Source organism: Myodes glareolus, chromosome 3, assembly GCF_982192425.1.
Source record: "Myodes glareolus chromosome 3, mMyoGla1.1, whole genome shotgun sequence".
Lineage (NCBI taxonomy): Eukaryota > Metazoa > Chordata > Mammalia > Rodentia > Cricetidae > Myodes > Myodes glareolus.
Genome location: NC_142028.1, coordinates 23210965 through 23233052, shown reverse-complemented (window position 1 = coordinate 23233052; position 22088 = coordinate 23210965). Strand labels below are relative to the sequence as shown.

Here is a 22088-nt window from a genome sequence, read left to right as displayed (position 1 = left end):
TTTTGCCACAGCCTAACAAACACCATCTCTGGCTGTGGTCTCGGCTAGCTGTTAAGTTTCTGTGCTCCATGGTGTTTTTTTTTTAATTTTTTTTATTTTTAAGTTTGCTTCTGGTTTCCCTGGAATCTGGTATCTGGAATAAAGTTTGCTTCTGGGTTTTTAGACTTTGGTGGTCTGTCAGCATCATTGCACGATTCCCCCTGGACCCACCATTTGCTCTCTTTTGCTTTCAGATGCCTTCCTTCCTGAGCATTTCTTCCCTCTGCTCCTCCCTAGCTCTCTGCCAGTCCACCCACACCTGAGAAGGCAGCTGGAGGCTTTGGGTGGTGGGTGGAGGCATGGGAGGGTGAGATGAAGGCATAAAGATAACAGCACCATGCACTCTGTCAGCCTGTGGGGAGCAGCTGCCTGTATTGTTCCATTGCAACACCATGAAGTAGTAACTTTTAAGTACTAGCCAGGTTGTGCCTGTAGGTGTGGTCTGTGACTCCACACCTTTTGGAGTTGCTGGAGGAGACCTGGTCAAGTTGGTCCTGAGAGCCTGGCGAATGGAGGATCATGGAGTCAGGCACTGAGGCCGTCATGTCTGAGAACTTGTCCTTGTCCATCAACGGCGATGACAACAAGCTTCAGGAGATGACAGGTGAGAGCCCACGGACAAGGGGACTCTGGTCACAAGCCTCAGGACACTTCCCGGTGTGGAGCTCCCTCCACAGGGAAAGGCATACCTGGGACCCTTGTGTTCTGGCCAGAAAGACCTGTGGATGGGCAGTATGCCTTATCAAGGTGACCGTGGGGTTCATGGGCAGAGCAGTGTGTCCCTGGGATTGTGGACCATGTGCACTTTCGTCCATTCCTGCATCTGTGCTATAATTCCTGAGAGTGTACCACAGCTGTCACCACACACTAGGCACTGGACAGCAAGTCTCGGGTTCTGGACTATGGATGTCTTTTCTGCCCCTAGAAAGGTTGCAGTTAGTTTCTTCCAGTGGGAATTTTCTATCATCCACCCTTGTGGTGTGGACATTTGCTCATCTATCCACATGGCATGGGTTGTATGTTCCATTCTTCCATGCGAGTGAGATCTGAGATTCATGGGACCTTCAAGGTTAGGCAGTATGTGACGTGCTCCCTGACCAGCAGGAATGAACGCCACTAAAAACGAGAATTCCTTCTCTGTCACGTCTTTATTCGGAGCCCTTGGTTGAGGAAAATTGGGGGAAGGGAAGAGAGAGTGCAGGGACAAGAGAAAGCTTAGAGAGAGGAAGTAGAGCCCAGAGGCAGCTGCTTTTAAACGGTGGAGAGGCTTGAATGCTGATTGGTTGGTGCCATTTGCTGTTCTGCGCATGTGCAGGCAAGGGTGCTCAGCCCACGTGGCTAAGCCAGGTATGGACTTGTATACCTCCAAGCTGCAGGACCACCTGTGCCTCCAGGTGGCTCCCTACAGCAGTAGATTACTCTTAGTTTAGTAACTAGAAGCCCCTGGGTCAAGTTGTATTTCTGGCATCTCTGGCCTTCTTTTCACCATGGCCTTCCTTTATGAACCAGGGCCTTCTTTGAAGGAAGAAGAACTCTTTCAGGTACTTGTAGGCAATTATAAAGTGGGTTTTTATTAGTTTCTTTTATTTTGCTTACGTAATTCTCAAAGTTGGCATTCTTATATTCTTATTTTACAGATAAAGACTTTCAAGGACAACATCTCAGAATCGTCTCCCCCGTGTCTGCTGCTGGGCTTCACTGCTGCTATGCAGTGATCACCGTCCTCACTGGAGCTGTGATTGCACTTTCTGTGGCTTTGTCACTGTCAGGTGAGTGACATCTCCAGATCCTCCAGCATTCTGTCCACATCCACACTGTCAGTTACACTTACTGAGCACTGTGAGCCAGGCACTGTGTGAAGGGCAGGAGAGAGAACACACCGGAAATTCCTGTTCTCTGGGAACTTAGGGTCTATCAGGAAGATGCAGTGAAGGAACACAGCACAGGCTGTGGTGTGGAGAGGAGGCCAGGCTCAGCATCCCTGGGAAAAAGCATCCATCTAGAGAGATGTTGTAGACATGTATACCTTGGAGAACTATTCAAGTCAGAGGACAAGGAAAAAAACCCAAGTAGGCGCCTCAAGGAAGCTGCTGTGGCTATGGGCAGTGAGGGCAATGAAGAGTAATATTGTTGGGGAAGGTACAGAACACTCCATCATTCCATGATTCATGTTTTCAGTTAATATCTTCACCTATGGTCTAAAAATATGAAATAGAGTGTTCCAGAAATATGCTGTTTCTTAGCTTTTAATTTTAGACTATTCTAAATACTATGATAATGTCTCATACAGTTTCCCTGCCATAGCTGGAGTAAGAATTCACGATATTGTTTTGTAAAATCTACTTTAACCATGTCAATGACAAATACACAAAGCTAAACATGGATAAATATTTGCCCACAAGACTTAGTACGTATAATCTAAACTGTCGTGTGGCTCTACATAACAGTCACCCTCAGGGTCTGTTGCAGTTTTTTTCCTTTCATTAATGCCTCATTATACTGTCTATAAGTAATGGAAACATTTACAACAAATAGTTCTCTACTAAAAATAGATGTGTTTGTGTTATTTCTAGTATTTAATATTTCTTATCAAATCATTTATTTCTATTCTTAATAGTCCTTCCAAAGAGTCATGTAGTCATTCTTACCTGTTAAAGGAAGAAAACGGCAAAGTTATGAAAGAAAAATATTATTTTTCTAAGCAGTCCTGCATTCAGAAATTTATATACACAAACACATAAATACACATAATCACTCTATTGTGATAGACTCACTAATGAACACATCACACTGCTCCATTAACATTGCCACTCTGGCCAAGTCCCTAACCCTGTGCATTTCACTGAACTTCCACCCAGGTAGAACAGCCATTCTGAAGCCTTGGACCTTTGGTTATGGTTTTAGATTTTCATTGTAATTACATTTTTACACGCTTATTAGTCACAAATAAGAAAAATGACCAACAAAGTTGAAACTAGAACAGCAATGCTCTTTTTTAACGTTTTTATGACTTTGGGCCCTTTGCCTGCTTCTGTCCTTCCTTGTCATCTTATGTCACTCTCCTTGTTCTCCTAAGTGTTACACTGTGTTCTTACAGATGTTCACACTGTGCATCCCAGGCTGGGACAAGCATATGAGGGAGTGCATGGGGTCTCTTTCTTGCTGAGTTTGTGTGACCTTATTTAATATTATACTTTGTAGATTCCCCACTTTCCTACAAGTTTCAAGTTTTCTTTATGTCTGAATAACTTTCTGTGTCACACATGTGTCACATTTTCATTATCTGTTCATCAGTTGATGGACATGTAGGTCAGGTCCATTTTGCTGCTATTGTACATGGGGCAGCTGTAGACATGGATGTGCAAATCTCTGTGTTACGATGAAGTGTTCTCTCATATATGCCCAGGAGTGGCATAGCTGAGTCACAAAAGGTCTGTTTGTAACTTTTTAAAGGAGACTCCATACAGGATGTATCAGTTTATACTCCCCCAGCAATAAATAAGTGTCCCTATTTCTGCAGAATTCTGTGAGATTTCTTCATAATTGCCATTCTGACAGTCTCTAACATGAGTCAGTATATTTGTGACTCATGTGGATTTAATGTATGTGCACATGATAATAGGAAGGTCTTAATCAAAGTTTTGGTATCAAAAAATTATTTGACCATGCCTTGTTTTGCATGCTGGTATTTCTCCATAGTTAAATCAAGAGAAATGAGGAATCTTTATTTGGTCATTACAAAAGCAGGATTTGTTCTCCTTCCTCCCACTCTTCAACTGGACTTTGGCAGCTTAGTCCTGTGCTCTGATGTGGGTTTCTGTTTCTGTTTCTGTTTCTGTCAGTTGCTGGATGAAAGGTCTATGGTGCTATTTAAGATATTCATCAGTCTGACTACAGGGCAAATGAAGATTGGGCCCCTCTCCTCTATTGCTTAGGGTCTTAGCTGGAGTCAGCCTTGTATATTCCTGGGAATTACTCTAGAGAGAGGTTTCTGCTAGCCCTATAATGATTCCCTCAATCAAGATATGAAGGCGTAAGTCACAAACAATCCCATACCAGTTTGGAATTATGATTAATAGTATGGTTATTTATTCAAAGGGGAAAAAACTTACAGATTACCATCCCAGACAACAGCCCCTCTGCGGGATCAGGAAAGGAGTCTAGTAGCTGGAAGCCAGAGAGAGAATGGAGGACAGCTGCTGCTTTTTTAAAGAGAGAGAGACCACACCCCAATGGGCTGGTTTCTCAGCAGTTATTGGCTGAAGGAGTGGAAGGAGCTCCCGCAGCATCTCCCCCTTTTGTTTAAGTAAGAGAATTCTAAGCCTACTTCGAAATTATATACAATAAGTACAAACCTACGAAATTATATACAATAAGTACAAATATCCTATTCTAACTAGCTTAAGTCTTGTACAATAAATAACTTGGCCAAGTCATGAGAGGAAAGTAACTACATTTATATAATCTTCAACCCCATAGAAGATCTGAGAAGGGAAATAAGGTTACCTGAGTAATTAGGAAGTGCAATCAAACAACTTCCAGAACATGTAACAAATCACAGAGACAACTGGCTACCTGGGCAAACACCAAATAGTCACATTTGCAGCATTGAAGCAACCAACTTTGGCTCAGGACAATCAGTTTATAATCTTATGGAGTCCTGTGTGTGATTTTCTTTGGGGCTTGCTGGTTGTGGGGTACTGGGGGGGACGGAAATCCCCACAGCTGGTCCTCATGTTACAAAGATATCTTTCCTTGCTTTCACCTGTCCTTCCTCGATCTCTACTATCCCATTCCCTCAAGTTATCCTCAACCCTTCCCTTCTCCCCTCCTTTTCACCTTCCACCATCCCTTCTCCCCTAACTCCAATGCTCCAAGACCATGATGGGGTCACCCACTGAAACAGTCTACCTGAGCTAATGGAAGCTCTCCAACTCCAGCTGGACTGGGAAGGAGCACACAGGACCAAACTAATACCTCTAAATGTATGTGACAGATGTATGGCTGGGGCAAATTGAGGGGACACTGGCTATGACACCAGGATTTTTCCTGACTGCATATACTGGCTTTTTGGGAACCGATTCTCTTTGGATGTACACCTTGCTCAGCCTAGATGTACTAGGGAGGGCCTTTGAACTTCCACAAAGCATTATGTCTTACCACTTCTGAGGATTGGAGGGGGTAGGAGGGTATGCAAAGGGAATGGGAAAAAGGGAGGAAGTGGGAACTTGGATTGGTATTTTTTAAATCTAATAAATTAAAAAAAAGAAGGATGTGAAGCAGGATCATAGGAAAGGAACCTGTAGGATTCCAGCCATCAGGAAGAGTCCTCTTTGGGTAATGACTATGATTTTGTTCAGGGTATGGTGTATTCAGTCCATCTTCTTAGAAGGTACAGTCAGGTGGATTATTACAAAATCCAGACAAGTATAGTCTATAGAGTGAGATACAAGCCAGGCAGGGTACATAGAGAGATCCTGTCTCCAAATTCAAAATACAAACAAGAGAAACATTTCCTTAGAGTCCCACATGAAGGTTCTGGATGGGAGATCACCATGCTAGGAGGAGTCTCTTAGTGATCAGTAATGAAAGGTAGAGTCTAGACATACCTCACAGTGGAGAGTTAATGGTTAGCCAAAGAGACAAGACATGGAAATGTTTATTTATGACATGTAATTGCACTGTGTACATTCTAGTGAGAAAGGAAGAAAAGGTCATTGTGAGTCCTGAAGCTGGACACCTGCCCAAGAGACTGGATTGGATTTGGAAGTAAATGTTTTATTTTTCTGAACACACAAGTAACTGGACATCCAGCCTGACCTTCTGCATGGAGCTGGGGCCCAATCTAACTCACTTTGACAGTCCGGAGGAACTGGTAAGAAAGGATCGGGAGTTGATTTGTTGTTTGCTCCTGTGGAATATGTATTGCCTTGAGATAGAGAGCTTAAAGCTGGAACATGAGAAAGGTTCCCATCCTAGCAATTGCTGTGGCCCATGGCAGTGAGTTTGTTTGAAGGGAGTTTTCCTGCTATAGTCCAGAGGAACCTTGTGTTGCTAATTATTTAACCCTAGGAGCCCTTGCATGTCATTGAGTCAGGACTGTTAACCGTCTTACCCATGGAGTGTGATGTTTATCAGTTCAATCTCCAAAAACATGAGAGCTAGAAATAACAGTTAAAGAAAAGTCTGAAGAAAGAGACCAAGAACTTTCCTATGAACACCCAATATATTACCTGGATACCTAAGGCACCTATTTGAGTTCCTAGTTTCATAGATAAAAAGAATTGAAAAATGCTTCAGACAGAAACTTCAGACTATCTCACTGACATTTTAGAGAGAGAGAAAAGGAAAAAGAAAGCACATATTGGGAGCTAAAGATCCCGGGCCTCTTGATTATGTTTGCCTGCTGGAGTGGACTGAGCAAAACACCTGTGCCTGCAGCTGCTCTGAGCAGGAGGCCTGCATCTGAAAGATCCTGAGAGCTGGGCTATTAGTTATTCCTATATAAGCTGCCCCTGAGCACAATAAAGTTGAGCATTTGGCATGTGGCATTCTTGAATCAAGAATGACCTGTGTCCCTGTCTTCTCGTTCTGTCTCTCTGTCTGTCTTTCTCTGTGTGTATGATTTTAAATCTTCAGGCCCCATTCCCTAAGCTCCCATACTGGGCCTGTAGTGGCAAGGGAGCTGTAGTACCACTTCAGATTTTCTCAAGAGGAGGTTCCCTCCACCCCCCCGTTCGAACAAGATGCGGTTTTTACAAATGCAGGTCAGGTGGACAAAGAAAAGAATAAATAAGAATACAAAAATGCTGATTTAGAGATTGGGGAAGCAGTCAGGCTGGGCAGTGGGAGTTTGCCAGCAGCTGCATGGGGGTGGGCATCTTTGCAGGCAGGCTTAGCAGTGGGATTTTCAAGGGACTGCATTAGGGGAGGGGATTCTGGGTGTGTTCATGCTTTCTGTATTAAAGGGATGGTTAGTTCTCTCAGCTTCTGTGTCTTCTAGTGTGTCTTCTCACCTTGTCTAAAAGAGCAATCAGTCCCTTTTCCTTTCCTTCTCGTGTCTCCATCTTTGTCCCTGTTTCTCTATCCTGCCCTCTAACAATTTCCTAACTCAGGAGCAGAGCTTTTTCTTCCCTCTCCTTCTCTCTCTCCCTCTCTCTGTTGGGAGTATAGTTCGAAAGTCCTTGAGCCCACAAATCTCTATAGAAACCCAGAATATTAAGCATACAGGATTGTATTTCCAATGGAAAAAAAAATGAGAATTCTGTTCTGACATCCAGAAAGCAGGGAATTGGAAATGATTAGTGATTAACAACCTGGAGATCTGGGTTATCTGTTGGGTCACATCATAACAAGATCTTACACCAAGACTGGAGGTGACTAGTTATCTAATAGCCAGAGGCTCGACCAATCTCCCACAACCAGGACTAGAGCTGGCTAGCAGCCCAAATGATCTCTACACTATCCTTATGAATGAGAACAGGGCAGATGCTTAGACCCTTAAGCTAGCACAGGTAGCTTATCTCTAGACCCATCTTCTTGGAAGAAATGATATGTACTCTGAGTTGAGTCTCAATGAAATTATGCTGCCTTGTGCAATGGGAATTGTATCAGATCAAGAAGCTCTTTTCCAAACTATACAGGGCTTAAATACATTGGGAATAAATCACCTGTTATTAGACTCCCTTAAGTCTGATTCAGGTTAATGAAGTCAATCTGCATGGGTTTTCATTCTTAGCTCTTAATGGGGTTCCCTTCCCTGGATGACACCTGCAGGCTTCTCCACTTTCCTTCTTCTTCTTCTTCTTCTTCTTCTTCTTCTTCTTCTTCTTCTTCTTCTTCTTCTTCTTCTTCTTCTTCTTCTTCTTCTTCTTCTTCCTCCTCCTCCTCCTCCTCCTCCTCCTCCTCCTCTTCTTCTTCCTCCTCTTCCTCCTCCTTCTTCTTCTTGACTGGGTTTTTCTTATATCTTTCTCTGGATGCTGACCCAAACTTTAAACCTGCTTACTGACTCACTTAGCAATCTCCATCTCCTGAAGACTTCCCAGCCCCATGCTTGCAGATTTCCATGGTTGAGCTTGACTGCTTCCCTGATCTCTGCAAGCAGCCCTTTGACACTCTCACTAGCTCTCTCCATAATGCCTACAACTCTGGTGTTAGTAAGTCCAAGTGTGCTCATCACCTGGTCTAGGACTTCCAGATAAACACCCAGGCAGTTGTTGATAGTTTCCCTGTGGTTGCTAATCCATACAGGTATTATAAGGGGGGGTGGGTGGCGCCCTTTGTTTGTCCCAGCCACCTGGCTAGCTTACACCTAAAATAACCACACAGAAATTTTATTAATTAAATAATTGCCTGGCCAATTATCTCAAGCCTCTTATTGGCTAACTCTTACATATTAGTTTAACCCATCACCATTAATCTGTGTATCGCCATGTGACAGTAGCTTACTGGTAAAGATTCAGCATGTCTGACTCTGGTGGTTCCATGGCGGTTCTCGGACTCTGCTTTCTTACTCCCAGAATTCAGTTCTGTCTTCTCTGCCTACCTAAGTTCTGCCTTATCAGGCCAAGAAGATTTCTTATTGATTAACCAATAAAAGTAACACATAAACAGAAAGAGCACCTACACCATACCGGCCATCCTTCCATCCCCTCCTCTGCTGCCATTTTTTAACTCTTCAATCTTAAAGATGCCTTCTTTACTATCCTTCTGCACCCATCCTCCCAAGCCACGTTGGTCTTCACATGAGAGGACATAGACACTATGCCCAGCATCTCACTTGGTTGATTTTGCTCCAGGGATTCTGAGACAGCCCCACTACTTTGGCCAGGTCTTACAAAAGGACCTCACGTTCCTAGACTAGTTCCCTCATCTCCTTCTCCACTATGCACACGATCTCTGCTTATGCAGCCTTCTCCACAGACCGATCTCCCACACTCCATGAACCTCTTAACTGGCTGCTGGCACCTATAAGATTTCCAGAGACAAGGCCCAGATCTGCCAGCCATCAGTCACCTATCTGAGCCTGTCAATCTCAGGAGAGGGAGAACTATTCTCACAGTCAGGTTAGTGGAACTCCTTGCCTTCCCCACCCACAAACCAACATGAGCTGCTTGCACTACCAGGCCTCTTTAAATCCTCTGCATAAAGACCCTCAACATTTCCGTTGCTGCTCAGCTCTCTACCATGGCTCTAAGGGGCCCCTAGAGCAGTCACCCTCCCTCTCCATCCCTCCTTTCCCCATAAACACACTTAAGTCTGTTCTCTGGCTTCTACACCAGCCTTTCACATGCTAACCAAGGACAAGTCCTCAAAACACTGCCCAAAGTTGGGATGGGACACATATTACCCCCTGGTATGCTTCTCTAATGTGACGCGCTTCCTGACCAGCAGGAATGGATGATCACAAAATCAAGAATCCTTCTCAATCACAATTTATTAGAGCTCCTTGATTGAAAGGGGGAATGGGGAACAGGGATGAGAGAGAGGGCGAGAAATCCAAAGACAGCCGCTTTTCTAGGGTGAGAGGCTCGAATGCTGATTGGTTGATGCCATTCTACTAGGACCCAAGGCCACGGGACAGGTCAGGAGACCGAGTCTCTTGAAATGCAAAACAAGGCTCCGAGCACACCGGCCTAAGGCAGCAACATCAAAGGATATGTATACCTCCAGGCTGTAGGACTGCCGGCATTATCTGGCCAAGGCCACATCCTGGCGGCTCCCTACACTCTAAACAGCTAGAAGAGTCATTACAGGTGAACATTTGCCCCTAGACCCTGGCCGCAGTGAACTGCTTATCCCTGAGACAAAGAAAATCTCACCTCACAGCCCCCTACACATGCTCAGTACACACTCACTCAAGGCCCTCATCAGCCACTGAGATTTCCTAACTTTCCCTCCATCCAGGGCTGCTCCATACTTACTAATGTTAAATCACAGCCTAGTACTTGGGCCACGCCCACTATCCACCCCACAACACTTCTCCAATAATCCCTTCACGTCCTCTGACCTCCTTCCCTCCACTTTAAGACACTGGCCCTGCCTTCTAACCCTTTTGCCCATATATTGGATCACCCCCTGAAAAACTCCCAGATTATTTTCCAAATGGAAACATTTTAAAATAAACCCCTTACCCAACAGGATATGCTGTACTTCAAGGGAACCCTGCTGCCGAGGGGCCCAGTCCCCAACAGGCTCCCGAAAGTCAGAGAAACTGGAGAGGAGATGTGGGTAGGAAAACTATTGGACAGAAGTCCAGACACACAGGGGAACGGTATCTGAGGGCCAAAGCTTAGTTCATTTTTCTCTCTGTTGGTTGTTCTTCCTCTTCCTACTCTTTTTTTCTAATTTATTTATTTACTTATTTATTTATGGTTTTTTGAGACAGGGTTTCCCTTCTATAACAACCTTGGCTGTCCTTGAACTTGATCTGTAGAACAAGCTGCCCTTGAACTCACAGAAATCCACCTGCTTCTGCCTCCCGAGTGCTGGGAATGAAGGTGTGCACTTCCAATGCCTGGCCTGTTCTGTTCTTTTATCCTCTTGTTTTCCCCTTTCTTTGTCTTCTCAGCTTTCTCCCTTCTAATTCTTTTAGATGGTCTTTCTTATATTTCTTCCCTGATGTTCCCTATACATCTCTCCTTATTCTTATTTTCCTATTTTTATTTTCCTCTTATTCCTGTTATACCTAAGACAAAAATTCCATTCTTTTTTCACTTCATATGAGTGCTCTGTCTGTATGTACACCAGTTTACTCTCTTTTGGCTTTCACATGCCCTCAGTGAATTAATTCCTTCCTGAGCATTTCTCTGCTCTGCTCCTTCCTTGCTTTGAGCCACACCTGAAAAAGCAGCTGGAGGCTGTGGGTGGAGGCAGGTGGTTTCTGGCCAGAGGACAGCCCAGTTCTTGCATCCCATAGGCCTGTGGAGAACAGCAGGCTGAGTTTACTGCCATGGTTGAAAGGAGGATACAGTCATGTTTTGCCTGGAGGCATGGTCGAGCAGAGTTGTTGGTTGAGACCTGGGTGAATTGTTCCCAAAGCCTGGGGAATCAGGGAGTCGCAGAGCCAGGCGCTAAAGCCATTATGTCTGAGGACTTGCACATCCTGTCCTCGTCCATCAACAGGGACTACAACGAGCTGCAGGAGATGACAGGTCAGAGCCCAGGGGCGAGGGGTGATGGGCTGGGACTCTGGGCACAAGACTAAGGGCACTTCCTGGGGGTGGGCCTCCCTCCTCAGAGAAAGACTTACCTGAAACAGATGTGTCCTGGGCAGAAAGGTACGTGGATGTTAGGCAGGCCACAAGGTAGCACTGGGGTACGTGGGCAGAGCAGTGTGTTCCTGGGATTGTGGACCATGGGCACTTTAGTCCATTCCTGCATCTGCCTAATGACTCCTTCAAGTGGATCACAATGACTCTAGAGAAACTTTAAGGAGCTGTCAGGAGAGCTAACCATCAGTTTCCCTTTTCACACAATCGGGTCATATAATTTCTTTTCACAAGTTTGCTTCTCCAAGATGCATACTGGGGCCTGTGATTAATTCTGCAAGCTACATGACCAAGGAACTGTGGCCTAAGTTTGGGTACAGAGACAAAGTTTTCTTGATCATCAGCTTGTTTTTCCAGAGGCTGAATTCATGGGTCTATATGTGTGAAACTTCCTTCTTCTTAGTTTCCATCTTGGACAAATCTAACCTCAAACAAAGGGGAAGGTGACTTTTCATCTATTTTCACATTTTTTATATCTCTTATTGGAACAATTGTCCCAAAAACCTAAACCATTTTCCTAATCATCTTTACTGTCTTAACTACCTGTATCTTTCAGGAGAACTCAGAAAGTTCAATTAAATCATTGATCTAACTAAGCATCATTGCTCTCACAAAAATAATCTTCATTATGATCCGCAAGTAAAGTGCCCAGTGAGGAGTGGGATTTAATGATACCAAGGTCAGATACAGCAGGAACAGGGCCACAGCAATCCGGAGGAAGGACAGCAGAAGCAAGGGGCATTTTGGAACTCAACCCCACCTCCCCCGTCCCCTCCTTTACCCTCCCCACCCGCTGGGATTTGCCTCTTCAGGGTTTAGATTTACTATTCAGTCATTTGAACTCCACAAGCTCCCTTTCTGACTGTAGCACCTCTGACATAGGCACTGGCAGAACCCCGCTAGTCCCACAAGACCACAGTTAGTAGAAGGCAAATCCCTACCCTTCACACCGCTTCCCAATGGCAGAACTAACTGTTCCTACCTGGGCTCTCACACTTGCTTCCAGTCTTATAGTCAACGTATACACTGGTTTCAAATACATCTGCAGCATAACACATGCAACACCTTACTCTAGAGAGAAAGGGGTTTCCTAAGCAAAAGGAAACATCAATAATGAACTCCCTTTTCATACAGAAACAAAGCAGTTCTCCTTGCCAAGTAGCAATTTCCCACCGCAGGCAACAGCAAAAACAAGTGATTCTTTTCTCAAACACAGTCTATGTCCCACAGACATATCCTATCTCTGCTCCAACAACAACAACACCATCTCCAGAGCCGACTTTGTCCACTCAAGACACTGCTTCCCACAGCTGTCACCACACACAAGGCACTGGACAATAAGTCTCGGCTTCTGGACTATGGATGTCATTTCTGCCCCTAGAAAGGTGGCAACCATTTTCTTCCAGTGGGAATTTTGTCTCATCCATCCTCGTGGTATGGACATTTGCTCATCTACCGACATGGCATGGGATGCATGGTCCATCCTTCCATGAGGGTGAGATCTGAGATTCATGGGATTCTCAAGGTTCGGCAGTAGATTATTCTTAGTTCATTAACTAGAACACCCTGGGTTGGGTTGTTTTTCTGGTATCTCTGATCTTCTTTCCACCATGGACATTCTTTATGGACCCGGGTCTTCTTTAAAGGAAGAAGCCCTCTTTCAAGTACTTGTAGGCAATTGTAAAGTGTGTTATTGTTGTAAGTTCCTTTTATTTTCCTTAAGTAATTCTCAAAATTGGCATTCTTATATTCATATTTTACAGATAAAGAGCAGCAAGGACAATGTCTTAGAATCGTCCACCCCCCTGTGTCTCCTGCTGGGCTTCACTGCTGCTATGCAGTGATCATCGTCCTCACCGTAGCTGTGATTGCACTTTCTGTTGCTCTGTCATTGTCAGGTGAGTGACATCTCCAGATCCTGCAGCATTCTGTCCACATCCACACTGTCAGTTACACTTACTGAGCACTGTGAGCCAGGTACTGTGTGAAGGGCAGGTAAGAAAACACACTGGAAATTCCTGTTCTCTGAGAACTTAGGGCCTAGCAGGAAGATGCAGGGAAGGAACAGCACAGGCTGTGGTGTGCACGGGAGACCAGGTTCAGCATCCCTGGGAAGAAGCATCCCTCTAGAGAGATGTAGGAGACATTTCCATATGGGGGAACAATTCAGACAGAACACAAGAAATAAAAACCCAAAGGAGGAGCATCAAGTAAGTTGCTACAGCGAGGGACAGTGAGGGCAATGAAGAGTAATATGGTTGGGGCAGGCACAGAACACCCCACCACCCCATGATTCATGGTCTCAGTTAATATCTTCACACATGGTCTGAAAATACTAAGTAGAATGTTCCAAAAATATGCTGTTCCCGAGCTTTTAGTTTAGACTAAACAGAATCATGTGATAAGTTGTATACAGCTTCTCTGCAGTAGCTAGAGTAAGAATTCATAATATTGTTATATAAAATCAACTTTAACCATTTCAATAAATAATACACAATCTAAACATGGACAAACTTTTGCCCACACAATTTAGTATGAATAATCTAAACTGTCATGTGACTCTAAGTAACAGCCACCCTCAGGGCTTGTTGCATTGGTTCCTTTCATCAAAGCCTCAATATAGTATGTATAAGTACTGGAAACAGCTACAACAAATTGTCCTTTGCTAAAAATAAGTGTGAGTGTCATTGCTAGTATTCAATATTTCTTACCAAATCATTTATTTCTAGCCTCAGTAGCCCTTCCAAAGAGCTATATAGTCATTCTTACCTGTTAAAAGGAAGAAAAAGGTAAAGGTGTGAAAGAAAAATGTTATTTTTCTCAGCAGTCCTACATTCAGAACTTCTTACACAGACACACGCACACACACACACACACACACACACACACACACACACACATGCGTGCCTACACACACAAAATCACTCTATTGTGATAGACTCACAAATGAACACATTACATTGCTCCATTAGCATAGTCACTCAAATACTGTCCAAGTCTCAAACCCTGTGTATCTCACTGAACTTCCACCAGTTAGAAAAGCCATTCTGAAGTCATGGAGCTTTGGTTATGGTTTTAGATTTTCACTGTATTTACATGTTTATATACTTATTAGAAGAAACCACCAGTAAAGTTGAAACTAGAAAAGCAATGCTCTTTATAACTTTTTTATGACTTTGGACCCTTGCTGCATCCTGTCCTTCCTTGTCACCTTATGTCACCCTTTCTTGTTCTCCTGTCTGCGTGTTATACCGTGTCCTCACTCACAGCTGTTCACACTGTACATTATAGGCTGGGACAAGTATATGAGGGAGTGCATGGAGTCTCTTTCTTGCTGAGTTTGTGTGACCTTATTTAATATTATACTTTGTAGATCCCCCACTTTTCTACAAGTTTCAATTTTCCTTTATGCTTGAATAACTTTCTGTGTTAAACATGGACCACATTTTCATTATCTGTTCATCAGTAGATGGACATCTAGGTCAGGTCCATTTTGTTGCTATTGTACACGGGACAGCAGTAGACATGAATGTGCAGGTCTCTGTGTTATGATGTAGTGTTCTCTCATATATGCCCAGGAGTGGCATAGCTGAGTCACAAAAGTTCTGTTTGTAACTTTTTAAAGGAGCCTCCATACTGGATGTTTCAGTTTATTCTCCCACCAGCAGTGAATAAGAGTTACTGTTTCTGCAGAGTTCTGACATCTGTTCTGAGGTTTGTTGATAATTGCCATTCTGACAGCCTCTAACGAGAGCCAGCATACATTCATATGGATTTAATGTATGTGTATATGATAACAGGAAGGCCTTAATCAAATTTTGGTATCAAAAAATGCTTTGACCATGCCATGTATTGCATGCTGATATTTCCCCATAGTTTAATCCAGAGAAGTGAGGAGTCCTCTTTCTTTGGCCATTACAAAAGCAGGATGTGAAGCAGGATTATTAGAAAGGAACCTGTAGGATTCCAGCCATCAGGAAGAATCCTCATGGGGTAATTACTATGATTTTGTTCAGGGTATGGTGGCTTTAGTCCCTGCACTAAAAAGTCACTCCCAGGAGGATTACTACAAAATTCAGACAAGTAAGACCACAGTGTGAGACCCAGGTCAGGCAGGAAGACATAAGAGAGATTCTGTCCCCAAACTCAAAATACAAAGAAGAGAAACATTTCCTTAGAGTCCCACATGAAGGTTCTGGATGGTAGATCACTATGGTAGGAGGAGTCTCTTAGTGATCAGTAATGAAAGGTACAGTCTAAATACACATCTCACAATGGAGATTGAATGGTTAGCTAAAGAGACAAGACACAGAAATGTTTATTTATATGTATTTGCACTGTGTACATTTTAGCAAGGAAGGAAAATACAGCCATTGCGAGCCCTGAAGCTGGTTATGTTACCTGCCCAAGGGACTGGATTGGATTTGGAAGTAAATGTTTTTATTTTTCTGATCACACAAGTAACTGGACATCAAGTCAGACCTCCTGCATGGAGCTGGGGGCCCATCTAACTCACTTCGAAAGTCTGGAGGAGCTGGTAAGAAGGGATCCTGAGTTGGTTTGTTGTTTGTGCCTGTAGAGTATGTATTGTCTTGAAATAGAGAACTTAAAGTTTGAAAATGAGGAAGGTTCCCACCCTAGGCATTGGAGCACAGAGTGCACATGTTAGCATGTACCATTTGTGATGCTGACACACCTGGCTGTAGCTCTGAGACATTCCAAAGATATTCTCTCCTGTAGTGTTCGTAGACAACCTGCAAGGCCAAACATACATTTGAGAATTGTGGTGGTCATGGAAGTCTTTGTTCGAGTTGGCAGGTGTTGCAAACTTAAGGTGACAACTGTTAATAACTGTAAATACAGACTTAACAAGGGACTTTCTCAGCCACAGAAGGAAGGGTGGTTGTCAGTGTAACATGAATTATGACTGTAAAATGTATCCACTGAGAACTGAGGGTTATTTAGGCTCCAAAGTTGATGACCCTCAGTTCAAACCTGCTGCCATCTGGAAAGGAGGCCATAGGACAAAGACTCAAGGCTCGTCTCAAACTGAGAGACACATGTATTTACTTTATGTGTTTTTGACAGAATTTCCTGAATAGATACAAGGGGGATTTTGCCACCTGGATCGGCCTGCACAGAGAGTCATCAGAGCACCCTTGGATGTGGACATACAACACTAAATATAACAACGTGTATGTGTTCAAAATGCTTTTCCTCCTACTGTGTTCAAGTGCTGTGATTGTGTGAGTTGTGGTTGTGAAATGTGAAAGGCTGAGTCTTGTGAAGAGAACTGAGTTGGAAAGGGAGAAACCCTTGAGCAGGAGGTGTGACTTGTGGTTGGTTGTGTGTTACATGCATCAGACAACCCCCAGAAACTCCACATCCTGGCAAATTTACATCTGTTAGAGTCACCTAGTGTTGTTTCACTCCAAATCTTTAGCCTGATGATGGCATCTGGGGTAGATGCTGTCTGCTATCAGCAGTTGGAAATCTCTCCTTGCTGATAACTGCCCTTGTGGGATGCAGGCAGAACTGCTGATGGCAACTAAGGGCTCTGAAACCCCAGGAAGCCACTGCACTACTGCTGGACAGGACTTGTCAGACAGCTGTGTGCACAGCTGCACCTGTCACAGAAGCAGAGATTCCATGGGCATTGGGAACCTTCTCTAAAGTCTCATCATCAAAGAGCACCCAGGACAGCACCTGGATGTGAGCATAGCCATTTTGAACAGACCCATTTCAGTGAAACAGTGAATGTCCATCAGTAAAGACCTTTTGAATTTTCTCAGTGCATTTTCTTCTCCTTTCATACATGTGAGAAATTCTTCAAGATAGAATTGAAAACAACCTTTGCGATGCTACTCATGACTGAATGAACTTCATGTGAACATGGCAGAGAGTACCAGTCAAATGCTTTGTACACACAGTACAGGGTCCAACATGGATGAGTGACAAAGGTGTGGTCATCAAATAGAACCCTGAGAATGGAAAAGTCACTGGGTGTAACACTAGTGCTGGTGATTGCTCATGGACTCTGCCTTTCTGTGATCCATGCTATAAACAAGCAGTGGACACGAGTGAGATGTCATTGCTGAAGGGAATGCAGTGGCCGACTCTGCAGAAATTTTGTTTGTTTTTTGTTTTAGGTTTCCCATCCGAGGAGAAGGAGAACATGCCTACCTGAGTGACAGAGGGATCAGCAGTGGCAGGAACTACATACATAGGAGGTGGATTTGTAGCAAGCCCAACAGCTATACTTTACAGTGCCCAGGAGTTTCACAGTTTGTTTAGAAAGTATGTCAACATAATCATGAGAGATCTGTAACATGTTATCTACAATTACAGCTTCATGTCTTTAACTTATGAAGTTATCAAAATCAACTCATAATCTGTGCTGACATCACAGATGAAAACTATCACAGAGGACTATACTTACTGGTACTTGGGAGACTTATTGGTCATTCTAAACTAAATAAGTGTTTATATTGGATTGTACTTACATCATAAACCTGAATTACAGTCATATCATTCAGGAAAATAACATTTTTCTGTGTTCTATTCATAGTTCATTTAATGCCGCCTTTGTTTCAATCCGTTCCATTTCAGATTTTATTTCACTATTTCTGAAATATGTAAATATTTTTAAATATTGAAATTACTTTGTGTTTAGCAGTTTTAATGATCTTATTTACAGTACATGTTAATCCAAAGACTGGGGGAGAAATATTACTGACCCAAATCTTCATGACCAAATTAATCAATTAAAGTAGGCTTTTTTATTTGTGTACATGCCTCCCCCTGAGGTGGGTTTCAGAGGTCAGCATGGGAGGTGAGGGAGATAAGATTTTTATAAAGCTCAGTGTAGGGAGTTTCCAAATGGTGAACTTGACAGGTGAAAGAGGTGGGATTACAGGAGCAGAACATAAATTACACAAGAGTCCAACGCAGGCTCCTGAAACAATGACATGGTTGAAAAGGTGGCACAAGTAGGTAGTCATTAGCAACAGGGAGTCAAAAGGTGGTAAATAGGTGGTCATGTAACTTTGTGAAACAAAGATAGGGATACAAGATGGTTATAAACAACATTTGGAAACAAAGACATGATTGCCATTCCTATAACAGACAGTACAGAACCATTTGTAGCTAGGCTTACAGGTGGGCATATGCCAATCCATGAAAACGGAGGTTTAATCATAAACAGAAATGAACCTATTTTGTCTTTACTATAAGATGGCTTTTAAGCCTCAGATAGAAGCAGGCTGGTTCTTCATACATGTCATTCCATGTCTCCATTGCCCTTTTTATCTTGTCATGCTTAAGCATAACTGGGCAAGAGAAATGGGCAGTGAATTAATTATGAGGCCTGAGCCCTAGTTCTTATTTGGTCAATGAATAAAGTGAGGACATGACCATTTCTAGGTAGGTTTGAGGGGAAGGTTTTATTGTAGATATGAGGAAGAGCAGCCAGAGGCATCTGGAAGAGTCTACAGTGGGGAGAGAAAGGAGTAGACTAAACCTGGCCAGCAGATTCAGCTTGGCCTTGAGAGAATAGAGAATGGAGAAGAGTGAGAGAGGAGGAGCAAGAGAGGGAGATAAAAGAGAGAACAAGGCCAAAATGGCAGGGTTATGTAGGAATGAGAGGCTGGGAAAGGGAAGCCAATGAGCTGGAGTTTAGAGTAGGGGTCAGGGAGAGAGGAGCTGAGAGGAGTCACAGGTCCTGAGTGAGCCTGGAGGCCAGCGTGCATTGTGGGACGGTAGTTGTTACTCTTTTGCAGTCACTTTAAGAGCTAACCACGCCCACTTCCAGCCACTTCTGACCTCATCACCATCTTGGCTTTCCCCTTTTCTGTCAGTCTCTTGCCGTGTGCACACGTGTCTCTCCCTATGTTTCTATTTACGTCTCTCTGATTTTCTCTTCTTTAAGTAAATAAATGTTTAGCTTTATGTATAGCCTTATGTCCATTTACTCTTCCGTCCACCGCATCCAGCCGCCTGACTCTGCCGCTCGCCCGGGGACCCTGCACTGCTCTGGCGGCAGCCTCTGCCTGGCTCACAGGCCGCCTGGGACATCCCATCATCATATTCTTTTTAAAGAACAATATTTGGTGCTGAAATCTGGAAGATTCACCCGCCAAGGGCCAGGATCCCAGCTTCACCTTTCGCCCGGGACTCTGAGCTCCAATTTCTGGGACTGGATCAGGACCGAGGTCTCAACACTGACCCACCTGTTACAAATAACACCGGCTTCAATTGATGAGTCGCTCCTCATTCTGCTACAGACGATTGCTTTCCTTTACCGGAATCGTGTTTGGACAACCCCGGGGGTTGGTCCACCTGCATTAGCACTGCATCCCATGCTGTACATTCGACATTCATCTGGGGACCGGGTCCTCAGTTTCTTTATCTTTTTTCATTTTTACTTCTTTTCTTTCCTTTTTCTCTCCTCTCGTCGTACCACCGCCACGGAGCAGCCCCGGCCTCTGGTTTATCCAGCTAGGCCCATAGCTCCCCACCCGTGAATCAAGGATGCTCATTCACGTGGTCCTGGTCGCTCGTTCATTGCGTGGGTTTTCACGATTCAGACTCTGAATAGCAATTGTCCATGGCAGGCAGCCGCTGGTTTTTCCATCCCAGCCGTGACATGGTGCAGTTTTTTTTTTTTTCAGTTCCAGACTTTTGCTCCCCTCTGCAGCTTATGGTTTGGCATGACAGCTCAACAACAGTTCCAAAATTGTAACTTTTCCACTGCAACACGTGGCCGCCGCCATGTTCATTGGGGTCAGGTGACTTTATCATTAGATTCACTGAGAGCCAGATCACGCGACCAAGCTCTCTCATTCTTATGTATGTCCTGCCTTTCCTCTCCCCCTCCTCGGTGTTCACTGAAATCCTCGTTAATGCTGATTGCAGGTGTTTTACATAGTGATGCGCTTCTGATAGGACCCATCAAAAGCATGCAGTTTGCCTAATTCCTGTTCAATCTTTCTATGTATAATGATTGTTCATTTCATCTCGTTTCAGACTACAAAATCATAAGTCTCATATTTTAAACTGGTATGTACTTTTAAGCTGTTTTCTACCAGTGTCAGTTCTGCCACTAATCTTAATGTTACAAACATTACTTTTTCTTTCTGTCTGTCTTTTTACAAATGTGGATCTTACCGGTTAAGAGTCAGTACAGTCAAACTCAGACCCAACCTTCCAGACAGATTCTATACTGCAGCTATACCTTATAATCAGCCCTCAACTGCTCAGAGATCTGGGGAATGCGATATTTAAATATTTAATTATTTAAAAAAAACTTTTCATAACAAAAAGAGACAGGTTGGCTCCTAGCAAGCACTTTGTTTCCTCCGAGAAGACATAAGACAAACCGTCACTGACCACCGTCCATCTGCAGTTTGCTTCGACTGCCAAACGCTGACCATGGGGCAAAAAAACTGCCTTTCACCTAAACTGGAGACCTCCAAATGTGGACAAAATCACTGGAATCGACAGTCTAGCTGCCCAGGGTAAAGTAGACCTGTCTTCCTAAAGATTTCTTAGTCCACAGGGTCTTCAAAAGCTTGGCAGGCTCTACATTAAACAACAAAGGTCAAATGCAACCTTCAGTGACCATGGAGGACCCAAAAGAGTGGCTCTAGGTGCCAACCAAGTAAGTTCTCTGTCATTTTTTAATCAGTAACTCAAGTAAAATCTTATCCTTCTCAAAGATCTCTGACAGTCTGATAGCTAAGACGTTTTGCCAGGTTGTTTCACCAAATAAAAATACTTTTCATTAGAATTTCTATTTTTACAAACCCAAGGAGTTCTTAATACAATGTATATGTCTAAAACTTCTGTTTTTCTTATAAGTCCCAGGGAGTCAAATTAAAAAACCCATCATAAACAGGTCAAATACAAACCCCTCAATTCCCTGGTCCTAAAAATTTTTTCTCAATTTAACATTGTCCTGTGTTCTGCCAATACCCTAACCAGGTACAAGGGACACCAGACATTTCCATGCCACAGATACCTGTCCTGTCGGGAGCAGAGACCAACTATGCCAGGATGTGACCAGCACCCAGCTTCTCTCGGATCTCCCTCACCCCCCCCCACAAAGACGACGCCCACAAATCAGTCAGAAGCAGCCTTGAGAATTCGCGGCCCCAATTCCTTCAAACTGTAATGTCTAACCTTCTACTTTTTATTATAAAAAGGATCCGGGAATGTTATTCTTTTGCGGTCACTTTAAGGACTAACCACGCCCACCCCAGCCACTTCTGACCTCCTTACCACCATCTTAACACTCTCTCTCTCTCTCTCTGTCCCCCTTTCTCTCGGTGTGTACACACGTATCTCTCCCTATGTTTCTCTTTACGTCTCTCTGATTTCCTCTTTTTAAGTAATAAATATCTCCCTCTCCTCTAAATAATAAATGTTTAGCTTTATGTATAGCCTTATGTCCATTTACTCTGCCGTCCACCACATCCAGCCGCCTGACTCTGCCACTCGCCCGGGGACCCTGCACTGCTCTGGCGGCAGCCTCTGCCTGGCTCGCAGGCCGCCTGGGGCATCCCAATATCATATTATTTTTAAAGAACAATAGTAGTAGCATGAATGTCTGTCATTTGTCCTGAGTTTCTTCTGGACCTGAGAGTTGGTGTATTTGAGTTGGGGTTTTCTTTGTTTTTTGGTTTGTTTGCAGTGTGTGTGTGTGTTTCACTTTCTAGTCTACTCTTTCCAGTGATATGCACTCTGGTGAGTTACAGGAAGTTGCTGTAGACCATGCTCCTT

At 43.8% G+C, this 22088-nt stretch overlaps 1 protein-coding gene across 2 annotated transcripts; it reads left to right on the top strand.

The window, feature by feature from the left end:
• Positions 1–155: 155 nt before the first annotated feature.
• Positions 156–19557, top strand: LOC125396513 (C-type lectin domain family 2 member D11-like). 2 transcript variants are annotated; one of them, XM_087904138.1, is made up of 5 exons: positions 156–643; positions 13073–13207; positions 15662–15846; positions 16398–16504; positions 17459–19557. In XM_087904138.1, the coding sequence occupies exons 1-5, from the start codon at positions 559–561 to the stop codon at positions 17601–17603; spliced, it is 657 nt and encodes a 218-aa protein (XP_087760264.1). In that variant the 5' UTR covers positions 156–558; the 3' UTR covers positions 17604–19557. The 2 variants fall into 2 exon arrangements, with proteins under 2 accessions (XP_087760264.1, XP_087760263.1); XM_087904137.1 differs by lacking the exon at positions 156–643 and adding an exon at positions 10985–11192.
• Positions 19558–22088: the final 2531 nt, after the last annotated feature.